This window comes from Halichoerus grypus, chromosome 1, assembly GCF_964656455.1.
Source record: "Halichoerus grypus chromosome 1, mHalGry1.hap1.1, whole genome shotgun sequence".
NCBI classification, from domain to species: domain Eukaryota; kingdom Metazoa; phylum Chordata; class Mammalia; order Carnivora; family Phocidae; genus Halichoerus; species Halichoerus grypus.
In genome coordinates, this window is record NC_135712.1 from 93,419,939 (window position 1) to 93,438,648 (window position 18,710).

The 18,710-nt window shown below is 38.7% G+C and overlaps 1 protein-coding gene across 11 annotated transcripts in view; it reads left to right on the forward strand.

Annotated features, from left to right (window-relative positions):
- The first annotated feature begins 943 nt into the window (after positions 1-943).
- PHC3 (polyhomeotic homolog 3) overlaps positions 944-18,710 on the forward strand; it is a 75,446-nt gene continuing 57,679 nt past the window's right edge. For 9 of the 11 annotated variants that reach the window (XR_013446535.1, XR_013446541.1, XM_036118341.2 and 6 more), the window contains exons 1-4: positions 944-977; positions 3,892-4,057; positions 8,464-8,619; positions 9,735-9,812. Coding sequence is in view for 9 of the 11 variants with exons in the window: in XM_036118341.2 (XP_035974234.1) it covers positions 964-977; positions 3,892-4,057; positions 8,464-8,619; positions 9,735-9,812 (414 nt within the window). In the remaining 2 variants the exon portion in view is untranslated. Of the gene's footprint in view, positions 978-1,003; positions 1,278-3,891; positions 4,058-8,463; positions 8,620-9,734; positions 9,813-18,710 lie in introns of those variants that run through there. The other 2 variants (XM_036118342.2, XM_036118344.2) reach the window with 2 other exon arrangements.

Consider the following 18,710-nt stretch of genomic DNA (forward strand, 5'->3'; position numbering starts at 1 on the left):
TGGATTTATATCAATATTTCCTTTCTCAGGTCTTGAAATTAGTGCAGTTCCACTATCTTAAGAAATACCAAAAGAAGACATTGCTTGTGATCAGTACACTTTTTTTTTTTTTTTTTCTGTTAAGGGTAGTAAAGATTGATTATTCTGTGAACTTAAGGTTGCCAAAGCACTTAATGGATCTGTTTCAGAACACTTACGTTGCACGGATATTTCTACAAACCTCTCTCCACTCTCCAGATTAAGACTTCCTGGAAGACAGGGACTTTTTGTACTCATCTTTATCTCATTCTGCCTCAGAGTACTTGCCATATATACTGTGCCGTAAAACATATTAGCAAACTGGTGGCCTTTCCTGCTTATTCTCTCTGATATTCAAGTTTGCAATCCCTACCGAGTGCTCAGTAAATTCGTGTCCTAGACACGAATGGTATTCATAGGGTAATCAGGGTGATTCCTTAACCTCGCCAGCGTCTGGAACACTATCTTCGAGCCTGAGAGAGGAACCGCTGGTTTGGACCCACAACTCCACTGAGCCCCAGGTAACAAGCCCTGCAGCCACCACAGCATTTCCTTTCCCACTGAAACTTCAAGCTTCCAATCTTCGTTGTATTTTCTTTTCATCTCACTCTCTGCAATTTACATAGGCTCTCGTATATTTGAGATGTCCTTTAAATTTGTAATTTAACAGTCTAAACAGAACTTTTTATATCTTGGTTACAGACCCCACCTCAAGAGTAAGACCTTAGGCAGGAGAAATCGAGGGGCTGGAAGGGAGACACTGGTGTCTAAATTGGGGAAACCTGCTCACTTCGCAGACCGAGCAAGGCCTCAGGTGGGAGGGGGGATTGGAAACCGAGGACGCCACGTGACCTGGGGGGGGGTCCCAGGGCTGAGTCGACCCCGCCCCTCCGCTCGCCGCCGGGGGGCGCATGCGCAGCCCGTGTTAGTGATGGAGGAGAGAAGATGGCGGAAGCGGAGTGAGTGACTTGCTGGTGACTGATGTCGTAACCGGGGGGCGAGTGGGGCAGCGACATGTCCCCTAAGGGGAAAGCGCAAGGCTCTTTAGCGGGCAGTGCAGGGAAAGGGATACCCAAGAGCTTCCTTAGCGTTGAGGATCCCGCTTGGCCCAAATCGGGGGGCGGAGGCCAACTGTAAGGGTCTAGTTACCTCCAGGCGGGAGCGCCCCTTCCGCCGTCTGATCCCACATCGGCGGGGCTCTGCGTGCAGAGTCACCCCAGGGACCCCGATTGCTGCGGTCTTCCGGGAGCTGAGCCCCGGTGGGTTCCTCAGGCGCTGTCATCCCTGCAAGTGGGCCCCGCGGGCAGCCTTGTCACGGATGCCCGCGCTGGGGGCCCGCGGAGGCTGGGGAGGGTTGGGCGGGCACTGCCAGGCCTCCTTCGCGCTTCCCTCCTTTCCGCCCCGGCGTCACCCCACTCCTCCTCGGTGGGAGAACCGGAGACGAGGCTGCTCACCGCCCTCCCCCGGGAGGCGTGGAGAAGGTGTCCCAGCGCGGGCCTTGGAGTGGAGGGGGTGGAGGGGTCGTGTTCCTGCGGGTCTGGCCAGGAAGAAAACACCCCAGATAGAAGGACCTTGTTTCCCTTGGGTCTCTGGCTGCAGTGTCGATGCCTCCTTAGAGGGCCATATTCTTGTGTGGCGGTGTGGTGTGATGGTATCCGTAGCTAGCTACTCAAACTTAAGTGTTTCCTGGGTAGGCCTCTTGTGTACCAGGACCGCCAGCTCTATTTTGCAGACTGTACTACGCACAGACGGTGGAGTTAGCAAAATTGTTCTTTTGTGCTAGGTCTCCAAATGCAATACAATGGTTTGGCCAGTTCTACTCATTGATATTTAGACTTGTGCCTAGAATTTGGATTATCTGTGACCATTTTTGGTTTGTTACTGAACAAATCTACCCAGGGGTTTGAGTTTGAGGACATGGTTGCATAGAATAGCACTCTAAAAGGACCAGAATTTAAACTGGCTTTTTGCATATCACAGCTACTGCTACGTGTTTCAGAAGTGTTAAGACGTTCAGTAATTTGGTAAAAAGTTTACCTTATCTACCACTAAATCTGAATGATGTTGAACAGTTACCATATGATGCTGTGATTTGATGATTGGAAGGCAGTTTGAAAAACTATAAAAAAACAAACCCCAGAGAAGCATAAAGATGTGTGAGTCATTTACTAATCAGAAAAGTGAAGTCACCTGTTTTCCTCCACTGTTTTCCTTTCACTTTTCCTTTTATTGAGTTTTTTCTTTACTTCCTTGAAGAACATATAAGTACTATTTACATAAATGATGTAAAGAACAAAGAATATTTGTACATAAAAGGACACCATATGGGAATAGCGTATGTATGCACAATTAGTGCCAAATTCCTTTGTCTTTTCATGAAGTAGAAAGTGTTCTTGTTACATTCTTGTCAATGATGCTGATGTGATGTGTGTCAGATTTTGTTTCTCAGAAGAAAAGAGGGGTTAAGAAAAGCAGATAAAACTGGTGTATTCTCAAATGTGCATTTCACCATTCTGGTGCATTTCTAACCCTACAAAAGCTATTGTAGTTCTTCTAACAATATTGAGGCCTTCAGAATTGACTTAAAATACAATGTTGTTTGAATATATTCAAGTAGATTCAGTGTTAAGTGGAAGTTTATACCCAATAATGAAGTGAGTTTGCAATATTAGAGGGGAAGGAATCAGAAAGCCTGGTACAAAAATATACTTTATGAACTTTACTGTTCACACATGAGGAAAGTGACATAATTATGCTGTTTTCAGAATTTGGAGCAATTTTTTGTGAAAAGAGGTTTTTGTAAAGAAGTGTAAAGAAATTGTTATCAGCTGCTTCTCTGATTTCCCAGCGTAATCTGCTGATAAGTATAACCAGAGTTATTAGATGTAGTAAGGACAATGTTGTAGACTAATTAGGGAAAAGCCAGTGTGAGTTAATAAAAAATTACTATTTTTACTTTTTTTTTTTTATGTAAGTTCTGTGCCCAACGTTGGGCTTAAATTCAGGATGACCCTGAGATCAAGAGTCGGATGCCCTACCCACTGAGCCAGCCAGGTGCCCTTTAGAGCCCCATGTTGGATGTGGAGATTACTTAAAAAATAAAACCTTAAAAGAATTATTTTTTAAATTAACTTATTTAATAAGAGAACATATTTTTATTTTTTATTTTATTTTTTTAAAGATCTTATTTATTTATTTGACAGAGACACAGCGAGAGAGGGCACACAAGCAGGGGGAGTGGGAGAGGGAGAAGCAGGCTTCCCAGCCAGCAGGGAGCCTGATGCGGGGCTTGATCCCAGGACTCTGGGATCATGACCTGAGCCGAAGGCAGATGCTTAACGACTGAGCCACCCAGGCGCCCTGAGAACATATTTTTAAAGCAGAGTGCATATGGTAACCAGAAATAAGCCAATTAACAAGTCCTTAGGCATCCTATTTTAATGTGTAGATAAGAATTACTTTAATTTGTAATTAATATGGGCAAAAGAATGTAAAGAAATATTTTAAAGTACTCTGATGCTGCTTAAGTATTTATTTTTTAGGTAGTTTAGTATTCTCTTATAAACCTGTTTTGGTTTCACTTATCTTTCAATAATGGAAAGATAAAGTTTAGGCCAGGATTTATTTAAGCTGCATATCCTGAATCAATTGAACGCAAATTTAGTGGATATTAATTTTCAAATGTGCAACATATTTGTGAAGTACTTTTCCTTTCTAAGTGTTTATGGTGACTGTGTGTGATCCATGCCATTTTAGGAGGGTCTTCTTAAAAATTTAGATTGTTGCTGATTATTTCTTTGAAATAATTAAATATTCTTTAAAGCCCATGAAATAATGCTTTTGCCAATGCAAATCCTGTGTGTTATCTGACAGATTCAAGGACCACAATACAGCTATGGATAGTGAGCCAAACCCTGGCACATCTTCTGTGTCGACAACAACCAGCAGCACTACCACCACCACCATCACCACCTCCTCCTCTCGAATGCAGCAGCCACAGATCTCTGTCTACAGTGGCTCGGACCGCCATGCTGTGCAGGTATTTCAGTTAGAATGAGGGGTAGGCTGGGACTTAGCATGTCATTACTTTTCTCTGAAGCCGGATGAAGCTATTGTTTCACACCCTCAGATGAGTCACATGATATTCTCTAAATGAGTACAGTTAGGGTTGTTAACGTTTGAAATAATCAAAAAGTTATTTAATAATCATTCTATTGAGAGGGCTTATATTTGTCAGCATGTGGCTTATAAAACGATAGGTCAGGACAATTATAATTGGAAGATCTCTAGGTGCTGCTGCAATGTGGAGACACTCAACCTACAGCCTTAATGTGCAGAATGGCTCTAGGTTTTTCTGGGTTCTTTTGTATTTGAACCCAAAATAGAGACTTAGGAAGATCTATTCAGGTCTGTAGATGTGTTAAGAGGTTCATTTTAAACTCAAGTGGCCTAAGAACCTAAGTAGGAGGATCCATTTAAAAGCTCCTGGGGCAGAGGGGGAAGGAATATTTAGGAAAAGTTTTAGGTCTTCACTTGGTTGAGAAAATTAATCTTTATAATAACGGAGGTTGAGACAATACAGTATTGCATAAAAAGGGCATGGGCATTGCAGTCTGATATGCTCTGTGTTCGAATTCCATTTTCTTAATCAGTAGTAGCCATGTAGTGTTGGCTAAGGGGCGTGATCTCTTTGCGCATCAGGAAACTATAAAATGAGGATGAGACCACCTAGTTCCTTAGTTATGAGGATTTTTAAAAAATACTTTATTAATTTTATTTATTTATTTTAGGGAGAGAGCAAGTGCATGAGCTCAAGCGAGGGGAGGGGCAAAGGGGGAGGTAGAGAGAGAGAGAAAATATCCCAAGCGGAACTCCCAGCTGCGTGCGAACTGGTCGTGGGGGGCTTAATCTCATGACCCTGAGATCATGATATGAGTCCAAACCAAGAATCAGAGCCTTAATTGACTGAGCCACCCAGGTGCCCCAGTTATGGGGATAAAAGGAAGCATTAGAACTGTGTGGAGCACAATACATATGCCCAGTCAATAATAATAGCTAATATTTATTGAACAGTTGGTATGTGCCAAGCATTTGATGAATGCTTTATGTGGATTATCTCTTTTAATCCTCACCAGACCTCTATGAAATAGATACTAATATTATCTCCATTTTACAAGTGGGAAAACCGGTGTTTTAAATGGGTTAAATAACTTTTCCTAAATTCATATAGCTAGTAGATTGTCTGGTTTTAGAGTTGTGCCTTTAACCACTCTGAGTTTTTATTTTTTTCGTTATACCTGCTTACTCTCTCTACGATCTCCATAATTTCATTCTACTCTGAAAATAACTTATTGTTTGCAACATATTCCTCTCTCCACTCCATTGCTATTTAACTGTTCTGTTGTTTAGGATTCTGAAGTTACCATGGGGTGGAATCAGAATTGTTGGAGACTGAGTCAGTTCAGCAAAAGTTCAAACTGGAATGAGGAATGTGTTTTTAATGTTTTTCAGCTTTCTTTGAGGAAAAGGACATAGGAAAGAGTATCTAGATCTTTGAGCATACAGATAATGTGGTATTTTAATGTGCCATTTTGATCTCTAGTTTTTACCTAAGCTGGATATGTTAATAAAAAATGAAGTGTTGGGCGCCTGGGTGGCTCAGTTGGTTAAGCGACTGCCTTCGGCTCAGGTCATGATCCTGGAGTCCCTGGATCGAGTCCCGCATCGGGCTCCCTGCTCGGCAGGGAGTCTGCTTCTCCCTCTGACCCTCCCCCCTCTCGTGCTTGCTCTCTCTCATTCTCTCTCTCTCAAATAAATAAATAAAAAATCTTTAAAAAAAAAAAAAAAAAAATGAAGTGTTACTGGAAATGTGTAGATATACATGTATCTCACAAATAGCACTAACACTAGTTCTAATGAGGTCATATAAATGCTTCCCCTAAAATGTAATCAAATCAGTATTTATTGAATTACCTAAGGAGTTCTTTAATACCTTCCAGCATTCTTTTTCAGCCCTGTGAATTCTGTTTGCCCTCTTCATTTCTTTAGAGGAATAATAAATGAACAGTGTGTTGTACCTTTAACTTGTATTTAAAGAGTCTCTCCCATGAGTGTATGGTTGAATGGTAATGAAAGACTATGCTGACAATAGAAGAAATAACTACACTCTGCCAAAAATGTGTCAAATAGATTATTCATTTCATCAAACTGAAATGTTTGATTTTAGTTTTGTTATGTAATTTAAAGAGCATATATAGATTTACCTGACCAAAAAGACATACTGTTGTAATTCTAAATCACTTAATGCTGGTCTATAGTCTTCTGCAACTAGGGGTCAAAAGCCTACATTGATTTTGTGACAAGAGTCTGTGCAGGTTTAGTAATCTGTAGTTGGAGAGATGAGATATGAATACATGAAAGTAAACACAGGGAAATATGTTTTCTTGGAATTTGGAGGAAAAGATTCATTTCTTTGTGGTTCATGGTGTCCTGACTCAGACCTCAAGCTGTAGGATTATGGCTCTATTACTCCCTTAGCTCTGAAAACTGTGGTTTGGTGCTCAGATTAGGGTTCTGTGCTGTTTCATAGTCACTGTGGGCATGATACGACTTTGGGACGTGGTTGCAGAGGACTGGCGTAGTCTGACTTATGGGTTTGGACAGATAAAGGATTTTTCTCTGTTTTTAGAATACTTGACTTTTTTACATTTATTTATGAAGTTTCAGGCTCAGATTTTATATTTCATTAACAAATATTGACAGTAATTTACACTTTTTCAGGAATTCTTTTTAGTTAGAATAGTTTTAATCTATGTTGAAAGGAATCTGACATTTAAAAAACATCTAAAAAAGTCATTATTTAGTAATTTAAAACATGAAACAGCATTATAATTTTATGTGATTATTAATATAATACTACTCAGATGTTTTTCAGACATTTAAAGAAAAGTACAAATGAGAAGGTAAAAATCACCTTGAATCTAGTTATCTGTTGGTAGTCTTTTAATGTTTTTCTGAATATTCTTTCAAATATTTTAATATAAAAATGGTATCTTATATACTATTTAGTAATCTGCTTTTTTCACCTCATGATATATTTGGGAATTTTTGTTCTTGTTGATAAATGTAGATATGTCTGTATTCCATACACAGTAGCTCCTAGGTACGTGTGGCTCTTTATATTAAAATTTAGTAAAATTAAAAACTGATTTTCTTAGTTGCATTAGCTACATTTGTAAGTACTCAGGAGACACATGTGGCTAGTGGCTGCTATATTGGGCAGCATTGATCTACATTACTATTTTTTTTTTTTTGAGAGAGAGAGAGAGAGTTGGGGAGGATGGGGGAGAGGGAGAGAGAATCTTAAGCAGGCTCAATGCCCAGTGCAGAGCCTGACACGGGGCTCAATCTCATGAGCCTGAGATCATGCATGACCTGAGTTGAAATCAAGAGTCAGAATCACAGACCTGTACCCCTGAAACAAATAATACATTATCTGTTTAAAAAAAAAAAAAAAAAGACCCTCAACTGACTGAGCCACCCAGGCACCTCTATGTTACTATTTGTAACGACTGCAGGGTTATGCATATTCCTCTCTACACCCAAGCCCCGAATTCAACTAAGTTTTATCTAAAATAGTTACACCAGGGGCGCCTGGGTGGCTCAGTCGTTAAGCGTCTGCCTTCGGCTCAGGTCATGATCCTGGGGTCCTGGGATCGAGCCCCGCATCAGGCTCTCTGCTCAGTGGAGAGTCTGCTTCTCCCTCTCCCTCTGCTGTTCCCCCTGCTTGTTCTCTCTCTCTCTCTCTCAAATAAATAAAAAATCTAAAAAAAAAAAAGATTAAAATAGTTATACCAATTTACATTCTTACTAACATTGTATGGGAGTATCTGTTTTCCCATTTAGTGGTAATACTCTTTTAAATCTTTACTCATCTGGGGCACCTGGGTGGCTCAGTCGTTAAGCGTCTGCCTTCGGCTAGGTCATGATCCCAGGGTCCTGGGATCGAGCCCCGCATCGGGCTCCCTGCTCAGCGGGAAGCCTCCTTCTCCCTCTCCCACTCCCCCTGCTTGTGTTCCTGCTTTCTCTGTGTCTCTCTATCAAATAAATCAAATCTTTAAAAAAAAAAAATCTTTATTCATCTGAAAGTTGGAAAATAGTATCTTGTTTTAATTTGTAAATTTTGACTACTAATGAGATTGAAGATCTTTTCAAGTGCTTGTTTGGCTCTTTTTTTCTTTTGTGAATTGCCTCTTTGGGTGGTTTTAATTTGTATAGAATAGTGAATCTCAGTGATATGTAACTAGGAGAGAACTGTGTTAATAAACTTGACATTGACTATTACAGTAGTGGGGTTTTCAACTGCCAGTTTTGTTATACTTTATTTTATGATTAAGATTAATGTTAAGATCATGGTTTGACCTTCGTGCAATTGGCTCATCACAGGTGATCCAGCAGGCCTTGCATCGCCCCCCCAGCTCAGCTGCTCAGTACCTTCAGCAGATGTACGCGGCTCAGCAGCAGCACTTGATGCTACACACTGCAGCTCTTCAGCAGCAGCACTTAAGCAGCTCCCAGCTTCAGAGCCTTGCTGCTGTTCAGGTGAGACTGAAATAAATTAAGAATTTGTGAGACTAAAGTTGACATTATTTGCAGATAATTACTGAAAATAAATACATTGGGTATTATTTCACAATTCTCAAATGTGCTGTGATTATTTTTTCTTAAAGAAATTAAATTAATAGGTGGCCAAGTAGCAGTTAATTTAAAAAATATGCCTGTTTTATATGGTACTCTGTCACTAGCTTTTACGCCACTGCTTTTTATCGGCATTGCAGAAATACTATGCTAGTGTCATGAATTTGTGTATAAAATTCTAGGTACAACAGTGAATACTTTGGGTTACATGATTTGTATTTACATTTCAATGAAAAAAGGTTTTTTTTAATGTAAGTAATTTACATTCATTAAAAAAAATCAAACTGTATAAAATTGTTTATAAGAGGTAAAGTGGAGGTGTTCCTTTTCCAGACTCACTACTGTTTTTCATTCTTCAGTCGTGGCCACTGTTTAATATATATCAGTCCAGAAATTTTCTTTCTAAAATATGTATCCATGCACCTTTCTAATGTCCACACATACTTTTCCTACTGATAACAGGATAATTTTGATTAAATGCTTTTTTTAAAAAAGATTTTCATTATTCTGTTTATTTAAATAAAACTATATGTGAGATTTAATCTTAAATCTTCTTACTAGAGAAGGATCTCAGTTGACTAAACCTGAAAAAGAGTTATTTCTGTTAGAAACACATCCCCAGCTGTTGCTGCTTTTTCGTAGTGTAATTTTAAATAACCTCATGCTCATGATACAAGTTAGAAAACTGAAACCAACTGGCACTTCATGTAGCTCCAATTTCTTTTTCATAATGTTGGAATGGTGGTTCCACTTCAAAGAAGACAGAGAATTGATGAGTAAAACTGATGATGAGTGCAGCTATTAAAATAAGATTAGCCTTTGGATCCTCTGTTTTTATCATTCAGCTTTTTATTTTCTTCTTAATCTGTTTGGCCAAAGCTTAATCTATGTTGACTGTGAAATGGATTGGTTTATAATGTAGACATTTTGACTTTTATCGTGGTTTTGTGGTATCCTGGTACCAAAAGCTTTTAACTTCAGATTCTTATAGATCTATTATAAAGATCTTATTATTTTAGGCAAGTTTATCCAGTGGAAGACCATCTACATCCCCCACAGGAAGTGTCACACAACAGTCAAGTATGTCTCAGACATCTGTAAGTGCCCTAATTTTTTTCCTGGATTTAAAAATTTTAATTACTTAAGTTTTCCAAAAGTAAACTGTTACTATTTATAAAGTTGCTGTTGTGATTTGTTGATTGCTACTTAAGTAATAAGTGCCTAGAAATAGAAATGGTAAGTTTCAAGAATTCAGAACTAATGTTAAGCTTCTGAAAATCTGAGTCTTAAAAAAAATGTTTTCGTATTATTTCTTATACATGTTTTCCTACTGATTTTGTTCAGATCTGATGTGATTCAAAATGATTGCAGTTTTCAGTGTGTATTGAAAGCCTGAAATACACATTGCAAGGGGTATTAGGCCATGCATTTACTATGATATACTAAAGAATGTTAACCCTTGGTAGACATCTAAATGTTTCTAGCTTTTTCTGGGCACCTCACATTTTAGAAATTATTACTTTTCAGCTTATGTACTTATTTTGACCAAATTTACAAGTATGCATCCACGATAATGTAATTTATTTTGAGAAAGGAGTAAATCTGATTTGACATATATACTGGGAAATTGTGCAAAGTTTTCCAGTTAAAAGAAATTTGCAGGCATGGTAATACTTGCTTAACTTTTTATTTTGATGTAATTTCAAATTGGAGGGTGAGAGAAAGGCAAGGGAGGGGCGGGGAGAGGGAGAGAGAGACTCTTAAGCAGGCTCCACGCCCATTGCTGAGCCTGTTTTGGGGCTCGATCTCACAACCCTGAGACCATGACCTGAGCCGAAATCAAGAGTTGGATACTTAACTGAGCCATGACTTTTTTTTTATTTATTCATTTGAGACGGAGAGATAGAGAGCATGAGCAGGGGGATAAGGGCAGAGGGAGAGGGAGAAACAGACTCCCCTCTGAGCGGGGATCCCAATGTGGGGCTCTATCCCAGGACCCCAGGATCATGACCTAAGCCGGAGGCAGACGCTCAAACATCTGAGCCACCCAGGTGCCCCGAGCCATGATATTTTTAATTAAAAAATTCTGTTCTTTTTTAGCATGATAGTATCCTGGAACATAAATAAAATTACTTAAGAAATTATTTATGACTTGAAAATGTTAGACTGAAGAAAATGAAAAATTTAAGTAGTGTAATCTAGCCCTAAGCATTAATACTATAATTATGGTTATTGATGTCATGTCTGTCTTTAATACGTTGGTAGTTAAGGCAAGCACTGATAAACATTTGTGGTCTGGTTAAAAAAATTATAGGGGTGCCTGGGTGGCTCAGTTGGTTAAGCGACTGCCTTTGGCTCAGGTCATGATCCTGGGGTCCTGGGATCAAGCCCCGCATCGGGCTCCCTGCTCCTGGGGGAGCTTGCTTCTCCCTTTCCTTCTGCCTGCTGCTTCCCCTGCTTGTGCTCTCTCTCTCTCTCTGTGTCAAATAAATAAATAAAATAAAAAAATCTTTAAAAAAAATTATAGACAATTTTTTTATTCTATGAAATACTGGAATAACATTAGAGTATGTATGTATAAAGAGAGGTGTTTTCGAATTTTTTCAAATTATTAAAAGGTATCCTTTTAAACTTTTTTTTTCTCATTATGATTTATGTATTTGACTTTCACAGAAATTATAATTCCAGTGATTCTGTTTATTTTTTATGATGTTAGTGCTGCTTGTCATAAAGCAGGCAGCCTTGTATGATAAAGTATGCCAGAACCTGTGACTGGTTGGTGGGGGAAAAGAAGTAAGCAGGGAGAACAGATGTCCAGGAAAAAAAAAAAGAAATGCATTGCATTTGCTTCATTTTCTATCCCAGCTGAATAATAATAGCTCAAGTGAGTTGACTAGCTGTCCAAATTATGATACCAAGGTAGCTTAGTGGATATGGGTCAGTCTCCAAAAGAGGAGCAGAACATGGTAGCAGAAATCTCTAGGTAATGATACTAATGACCCATGTTAGGTGGCAGTCTAGTAGTTTTCAGAGTTTTGGTTATTTCGAGGTAGGGTTCCAGATAAACAGTGAAAGCCCATGGGGAAGGGTCCAGCCTCCAGTAGAAAAAGGACTAGAAGGTAGGTTGTCGCGTCATCAGCTAGATAGACTTGGGTTTAGAGTAGGAGTGGGATCCCAGTGGGGAAATGGAATATTATTAAACAGTGGAGTCAGAAGTCCAATCATTATGACCTGGGGAAACTGGAGAAGGCTATTGTTAATTGAATATATAGGTAAATAGTGGATGCCAGCATCCTCTTCTTTCCTCTCATTAAAACAGAGAGACTAATTCTAGACACTGATCAGTAGTGAGAGGGGTGGTTTTATGATTGTTTGGCTCTAAAACTAGTTGGGACTGTGTGTTTAGGTTGATGTCTCTGTATTTTAACTGAACAGGACTTAGATTTAGTTCAATTTGATTTGTCAAAATGAAATCTAAACCAATTAAAGCATCAACAAAGTTAAAAAACACAAAATGGTTGAAAATATTTTTGTACCTTGTAGGTCAACCAGTTATATTTGTGAAATAACAAGGAATCTTTTATAGTGGTGAGATAAACAATGAGAATTCACAAAAGACCTGCACTGGTAATTTTCAAAAGAAAGACTATTTCTGGCTTTTAAACATGTGAAAATGTATTTACCATATTAGTAATAAAGAAATGTATGTAAAAATAACAATGATATCTCTCAAATTAGAAAACAAGGAAAAACATTGACCCAATATCCATTTTTGGCAAGGATGTGAAAAAGTAGATACACTCATACACTATCAGTGGGAATGTATTTGGTGCAACTTTTCTGGAGGATTATTTGACAACGTGTATGAAAATTTAAATTGTGCATTCCCTTTCACTTACCACTGTTATTTTTAGTGACGTCATTTACTAAAAATGATAGATAATTATGACAGATAATCATGTAAAAATGACATAATTATGCAAATATGTATGGTTTGTAATAGTGAAGAATTATAAGCAATATAAATAGGTGCCCATTAATTGAAGATTATAGTTAATTCATACAGAGGAATACTATAGCTAATAAAAATGCTCTATGTGTGTATACAGAGAGACTTAAATTTTCATTAGGTATTAAGTGAAAAAAGCAAAAATGTATAGTATGATCTCATTAAGTTATTTATTTAGGTTATTCTATATTTCAGTTCTAAAATTTCCATTTGGTTCTTATTTATATCTTCTGTTTGCTGAGGGATTTTGCTTTTTCATTCAAGTGGGCTCATGTTGCTTGTTCAAAGCATTTTTATGATGACTGCTTTAAAATCTATCCAATTATCATATCTCTTTCATCTTGGTGTTGGCATCTACTTATTATCTTTTTTTTTTTTTTTAAAGATTTTATTTATTTATTTGACAGAGAGAGACACAGTGAGAGAGGGAACACAAGCAGGGGCAGAGGGAGAGGGAGAAACAGGCCCCCCACCAAGCAGGGAGCCCGATGCGGGGCTCGATTCAGGACGCTGGGATCATGACCTGAGCCGAAGGCAGACGCTTAACCACTGAGCCACCCAGTCGCCCCATTGATTGTCTTTTTTATTCAGCTTTGGTCTTTCTGGTTCTTGGTATAAGTGATTTCTGAAACCTCAACATTTTGAGTATTATGTTATGAGACTATGGATCATATTTAAACTTCGTGTTTTGGCTGGCTTCTGAAAGGGAATGTGTGCCAACTCCTTAATACTGTCTGAGGGTAGAAGTCCAGGTTATCCATTTGGTCTCCATTGACATCTGAGAGGGTGCTTCTCATAATTGCTGAGTGGGTGTGAAAGTTCTGGCTCCTCACTAGACCTCCATGGATGCGTCCCTGGCTGAACGGGGCGGGGGAGGGAATAAGAGTGCCATGTTATGGCTCCCCACTTGGTCTCCACTGATAAACCTTAGGGGTGGGGTGGGTTGGTCGTGGTGGTCTACTCCTGCATGACTGGGACAAAAGTCCTGTCTCTCTTTTCACCTTCTCTGATGCTTATCCACTGGAGGGATTAGGGGAGTTGGGTATAGGTGGAAGTCTTTGCTGGTGTGGGTGGGGCCACTGTTTTCTGTGGTATTTGGCTGGAGTAGAGCAATTGTCTAAAAGTTCTCTATGTTGCTAGGAAGTCTCTTTCTTGTTCCTTTGGCTAGAAAGAGCAGGCTTCTTTTGGGGCTTTTGTTTGTTTGTTTGCACCCATTTGTGTTTCTGAGTTACAGACTTTTTCAGCTCTAAGTTTGGCTTATATAAGACAAAAGGAAAACCCAGGGAGCTCACAACCACATGGTTCTGTGTGTTCTGAGGTCCCTAGCCAGTCTGCTTTTCTCCACCTTTCGGGATCTTATGCTTATTATATATGTTACATCCAGGGTTTTTAGTTGTATTTAGAGGAAGGAATAGGGAAAAGTATGTCTGTTCCATCTTTCTGGAAACAGAATTCCTGTCATTTAACTTACTTTTTAAAAAATTATATATCTGCCTGATTATTCAAGAAGAAAATCTATAATACACACAAATTGTTAATCAGTGATTATCTCTGAGGAAGCAAGTTGAAGAGCTTTATTTTGTTAATTTTAAGATTTTATTTGAGAGAGAGAGAGAGTGCGCGTGCGTGTGCAGGCGAGCGGGGGTGGGGGGGGTGGGTGGAGAGGGAGAAGCAGGCTCCCTGCTCAGCAGGGAGCCCAACTCGAGGCTCAATCCCAGGACACTGGGATCATGACCTGAGCCGAAGGCAGGCACTCAACTGACTGAGCCACCCAGGTGCCCCTATTTTGTTAATTTTTATATTGCCTAAATAAAACATGAATATACTCTTGTTGTCTAAGGGAGAGACACTACAAATGTGTGGAGTAAAAGGGACATCCCTTTTCAGTAGTCCCTTTTGCCATGAAAAAGTTTTGTGTGAAGCTTTCCTATTTTATTACTGTGTGTTTCTACACATAAATGTAAATAGATAGGCCTATGGTTAATTTTATTTGTTTTAATGTAGGTGAAGTGCTGTCATTCTCTATATGCTTTTACATCATTGGGCATTTTCAGCTGGAAAGGATTATATAGCTGAAAATTGCAATCATAAGTCTCTAAATGACTCAAGGGCTGTTTGTATCTCATTCCCTTTCTCTTTCTTTGTTGTTTTTTGGTCCTGGAGTCTACATTAATCCCAGATGTTTTGAGTTTAATTCACTGTACTATTTAGTCAAAAAGGGAAAGACCTTGTTTGTGATAGCTTTCTAGTTATGGTGCTAGACAAGATGAGCTTTTGAAGTCCAGTTAGTTTTATGATTTTTTTCATTCATACATTCAGTCATTCATACAACATATATTTATTGAGCATTTAATATGTGCCAAAACCCTTTAGGTACTGGGAACACAGCAGCACAACAAACTCTCTGTTCTTATGGAGCTAGGGATAGACAGATGGTAAACTGGTATATGTCAGATGATAAGTGCTATAAAGAAGAATAAAGCAAGAAAAGGGAATGGGATGAGGGAATTTCCTGTTTTAACTAGGGTGGTCAGGGAAGGCATTGCTAATAAAGATGGTATTTGAAGGAGGGTGAGGGAGGCAAACATGCTGAAGGAGCAGAAAGGAGGGTATTGTGGTTGGAGTAGAATGAGAGAGTGGGAGTATGGTTAGAGATGACAGAGAGGTAATTGTAATCCAATCATGAGGAGATTATAAAACTCTTTTACTCGAGTTGGGAAGCTATTAGAAAGCTATTTCAGTAGGGAAGTCACATGATCTCAGGTTTTAACTTAGTGACAGTGTTAGGTTCTAGGGGGCAAAGATAGAAGCAGGGAGACCAGTTAAATGATTCTTGTAGTAATCCAAGAGAGATTGGTGGCTTGCACCATGATGGTGACAGTAGGTGTGGTGAAAAGTGGTTGGCCAGATTCTAGATTTTTTTTTTAACAATATTTTATTATAGAAATTTATATATGTTTTAAAAGTAGAGCTAATAGGGTATGCTGATGGATTGAATCAAAGATGTGAGGAAGGGTGACGAGTAAAGGATAACTGTAGTATTTTGGCCTGAACATCTGGAAGGACCTGACAAAGCAGGTGTTGGAGAAGAAAATCAGGAGTTCAGTTTTGGACATTCTGACTTTGTGGTGGATGTTGAGTAAACATTGGATATATGAGTTTGGAGTTCATGTGGAGGTCTGGTGATTAGTGATGTCTTGTGCATCTCATTGAAAACTCAAGTCCTAAGAAAAATTACATGATTACTTTACTACCAATTCTGGGTTATCATGAGAGATTGGTAGAACGGAGGAGATAAGGGACATGGATTCTAGTCCTCATTCTGTGACTGACTGGTAGCATGACTTAGGGCAAGTCATTTAGCCTCCTTAGTCATTTATACCCCAGTTTTCTTCTGTGTAAAATTCAGTTGTCTAATTACATGGTTTTTATTACTCTTTTCACCCAGATAACCCTGGGTCTAGATCAAGGAGAAGGTTCAATAGAGGGTGTTACACACTGAATTGCATCTCCGCAAAGTTCATGTGTTGAAGCCCTAACCCCCACGTGACTGTATTAGAAATTTTGCTATTATAAGTAAACCTGCATTGGATATTCTGTTATATATTTTTGTATACATATGTAGTTACTTGTTTTTAAAAAATTTCTTAAGAGTACACTTACTGGGTCAGTGAGATTGTTTTTTAGATCAAGAACCTTAAAAATGTTTGCTTTTCTCTAAAAATGTCTCAATCAGATCCACATATCAAATGAACCCATTATAAGTTTTTTCTGAGAGAAGATTACTTGCTTATAACTAGTCATTCTCAGTGGTCTATTGCTAATGTCCTCATCCTCTTACCTATTTTAGGAGGTACTTTAATCAAGCATTTTTAAAAATGTAATTTTTTTTTGTTTTTAAGATTTTATTTATTTATTCATGAGAGACAGAGGCAGAGGGAGGAGCAGGCTGTCTGCTGAGCAGGGAGCCTGACGCAGGGCTCGATCCCAGAGCCCTGGGATCATGACCCGAGCCGAAGGCAGACGCTCAACCGACTGAGCCAGTCAGGCACCCTGCTTTAGTGCATTCTTGTAAAATACTCCAATAGTACAGGAAAAGTGAAAAAGTGTTAAGTCCCCTTCAGCCTTCTTCCAGTCCTCTTCAGTCCTTCTGACTCCTCAGTTTGCTGGATATCCCTCCATATCTTTACCTATGTGTTATGGACATATATAGCATAAAGAAATGTGTGTATATGTGTTAACACTTTTTTTTTATACACTGGAAACACAGTATTCTGCATTTTGTTTTTTACACTCAACAGTTTTGAGATCTTTCTGTGTTAGCACACAAAGCTCAATCTCACTCAAGTTGTTGCATAGTGTCGCATGGTATGGATGCACTTTATTTTATGTAACCATCCCTATTGCTGAACACTTTATTTCCAGTATTTTAATTGTTTCAGCATTGCAACTTTTTTAAGATATCGAAATCTGAAAGCAAATGGGAAATTATGAGGCTTCTTGTTTTGCTGTTGTGTTTTTTTTTTTTTTAAGATTTTATTTGTCAGAAAGGGGGAGAGGGAGAGCACAGCAGGGGGAACGGCAGGCAGAGGGAGAAGCAGGCTCCCCACTGAGCAAGGAGCCCGATGTGGGACTTGATCCCAGGACCCTGGGATCATGACCTGAGCTGAAGATAGATGCTTAACTGACTGAGCCACCCAGGCATTGCTGCTGTTGTGTTTATAGCTTGTATTGCAAATAGTAGAAATAATGGTTTTCTATAATAAATAGGATTCACATTTTATTTCATATTATTATTAAAAGAGTACAGTCTCTTAAAGGAAATCTTTCATGGGTAGATATTACTATTTGAAATTTTAATATAGCATTTTATACTTCTGGATGCTTGAATTACTCATATACAAATCCCCACTGAATAATGAGGCAAGAAAATGTATACACTGCTTTAAAGTGGTAAAAACAATGTATTAAAGTAAACATTAAAAAAAAAAAAAGAAAATAGCATTTCCTCTCTGATTCTAAAGTTCATACCTACACAGAAAAGACAAAAAAGATAAAAGAAAACACACATTATCCCAAATTTTACCCCTAGTAGACATTATTCACCTTTACATTTTGGTGATGATTCTTCCAGAATGGTGTATGTATGCCTATATGTCTATATCAAATTTAATCATATACAGTTTTATGAGTGTGCATTATTGTGTGTATATACAATACATTTGTTTTTCTCTCGACATGTTTTTCATATGTGATATGTATTTTTACATGGACACATTTTTATGTGATTATATAAATGGGATTGTACTGTATATGTTATTCTGTAGTTTTTTTCATTCAGCAGTGGGTTATAAAGATATTTTCATGTCACTGAATAATACAGGTATACGTTATCCTTTTAATGTCTGTGTACTATGTTTCTATAGATATACCTGATTGATTTTGATCAGTCAAATGGCAGCAATGGTTCTCAAATGGGCTTTGGTTCTAGGGAGTACTCTGGGCCAGAAACCCTATGTAATCTCGTTTTGGAGGGACACCAAGATGTGGTTGTGAGTTAAATGGCTTTTCTTTGTAGACATGGTTTTCTCTGGTGACTCTTGGAATTAGTGCTTCCAACTGGGGAGAGAGCTTCCAGTAATAAGGGCTCAAGGAGTGAGTTCCTTTATGGAGTGTGGGGCTTCAGGTATGAAGTGACAGGATTGGCCAAGGGTTTAAAGTGAAAAGGAATTAGGAATGTTGGGATGGAGACAGAGAATATAATGCAAACAATTAAGGCCTCCGGTCCAGGTCAGCAGAACAAAGCAGAAAGTAGAGGAGAGACGTATCAGTTGTGGAAAGGAAGGGAAGTTTTGTTTTTTTTTTTCGTTAGACCAGTTGTGGAGATGGACTTCTTGCAGAGATATAATTGCCCTCATTCATGGGTTGGGCATTTGTGAGTAGACACTGCCTGAAATGTTACTTGCTATATGGAACTTAAAAATAA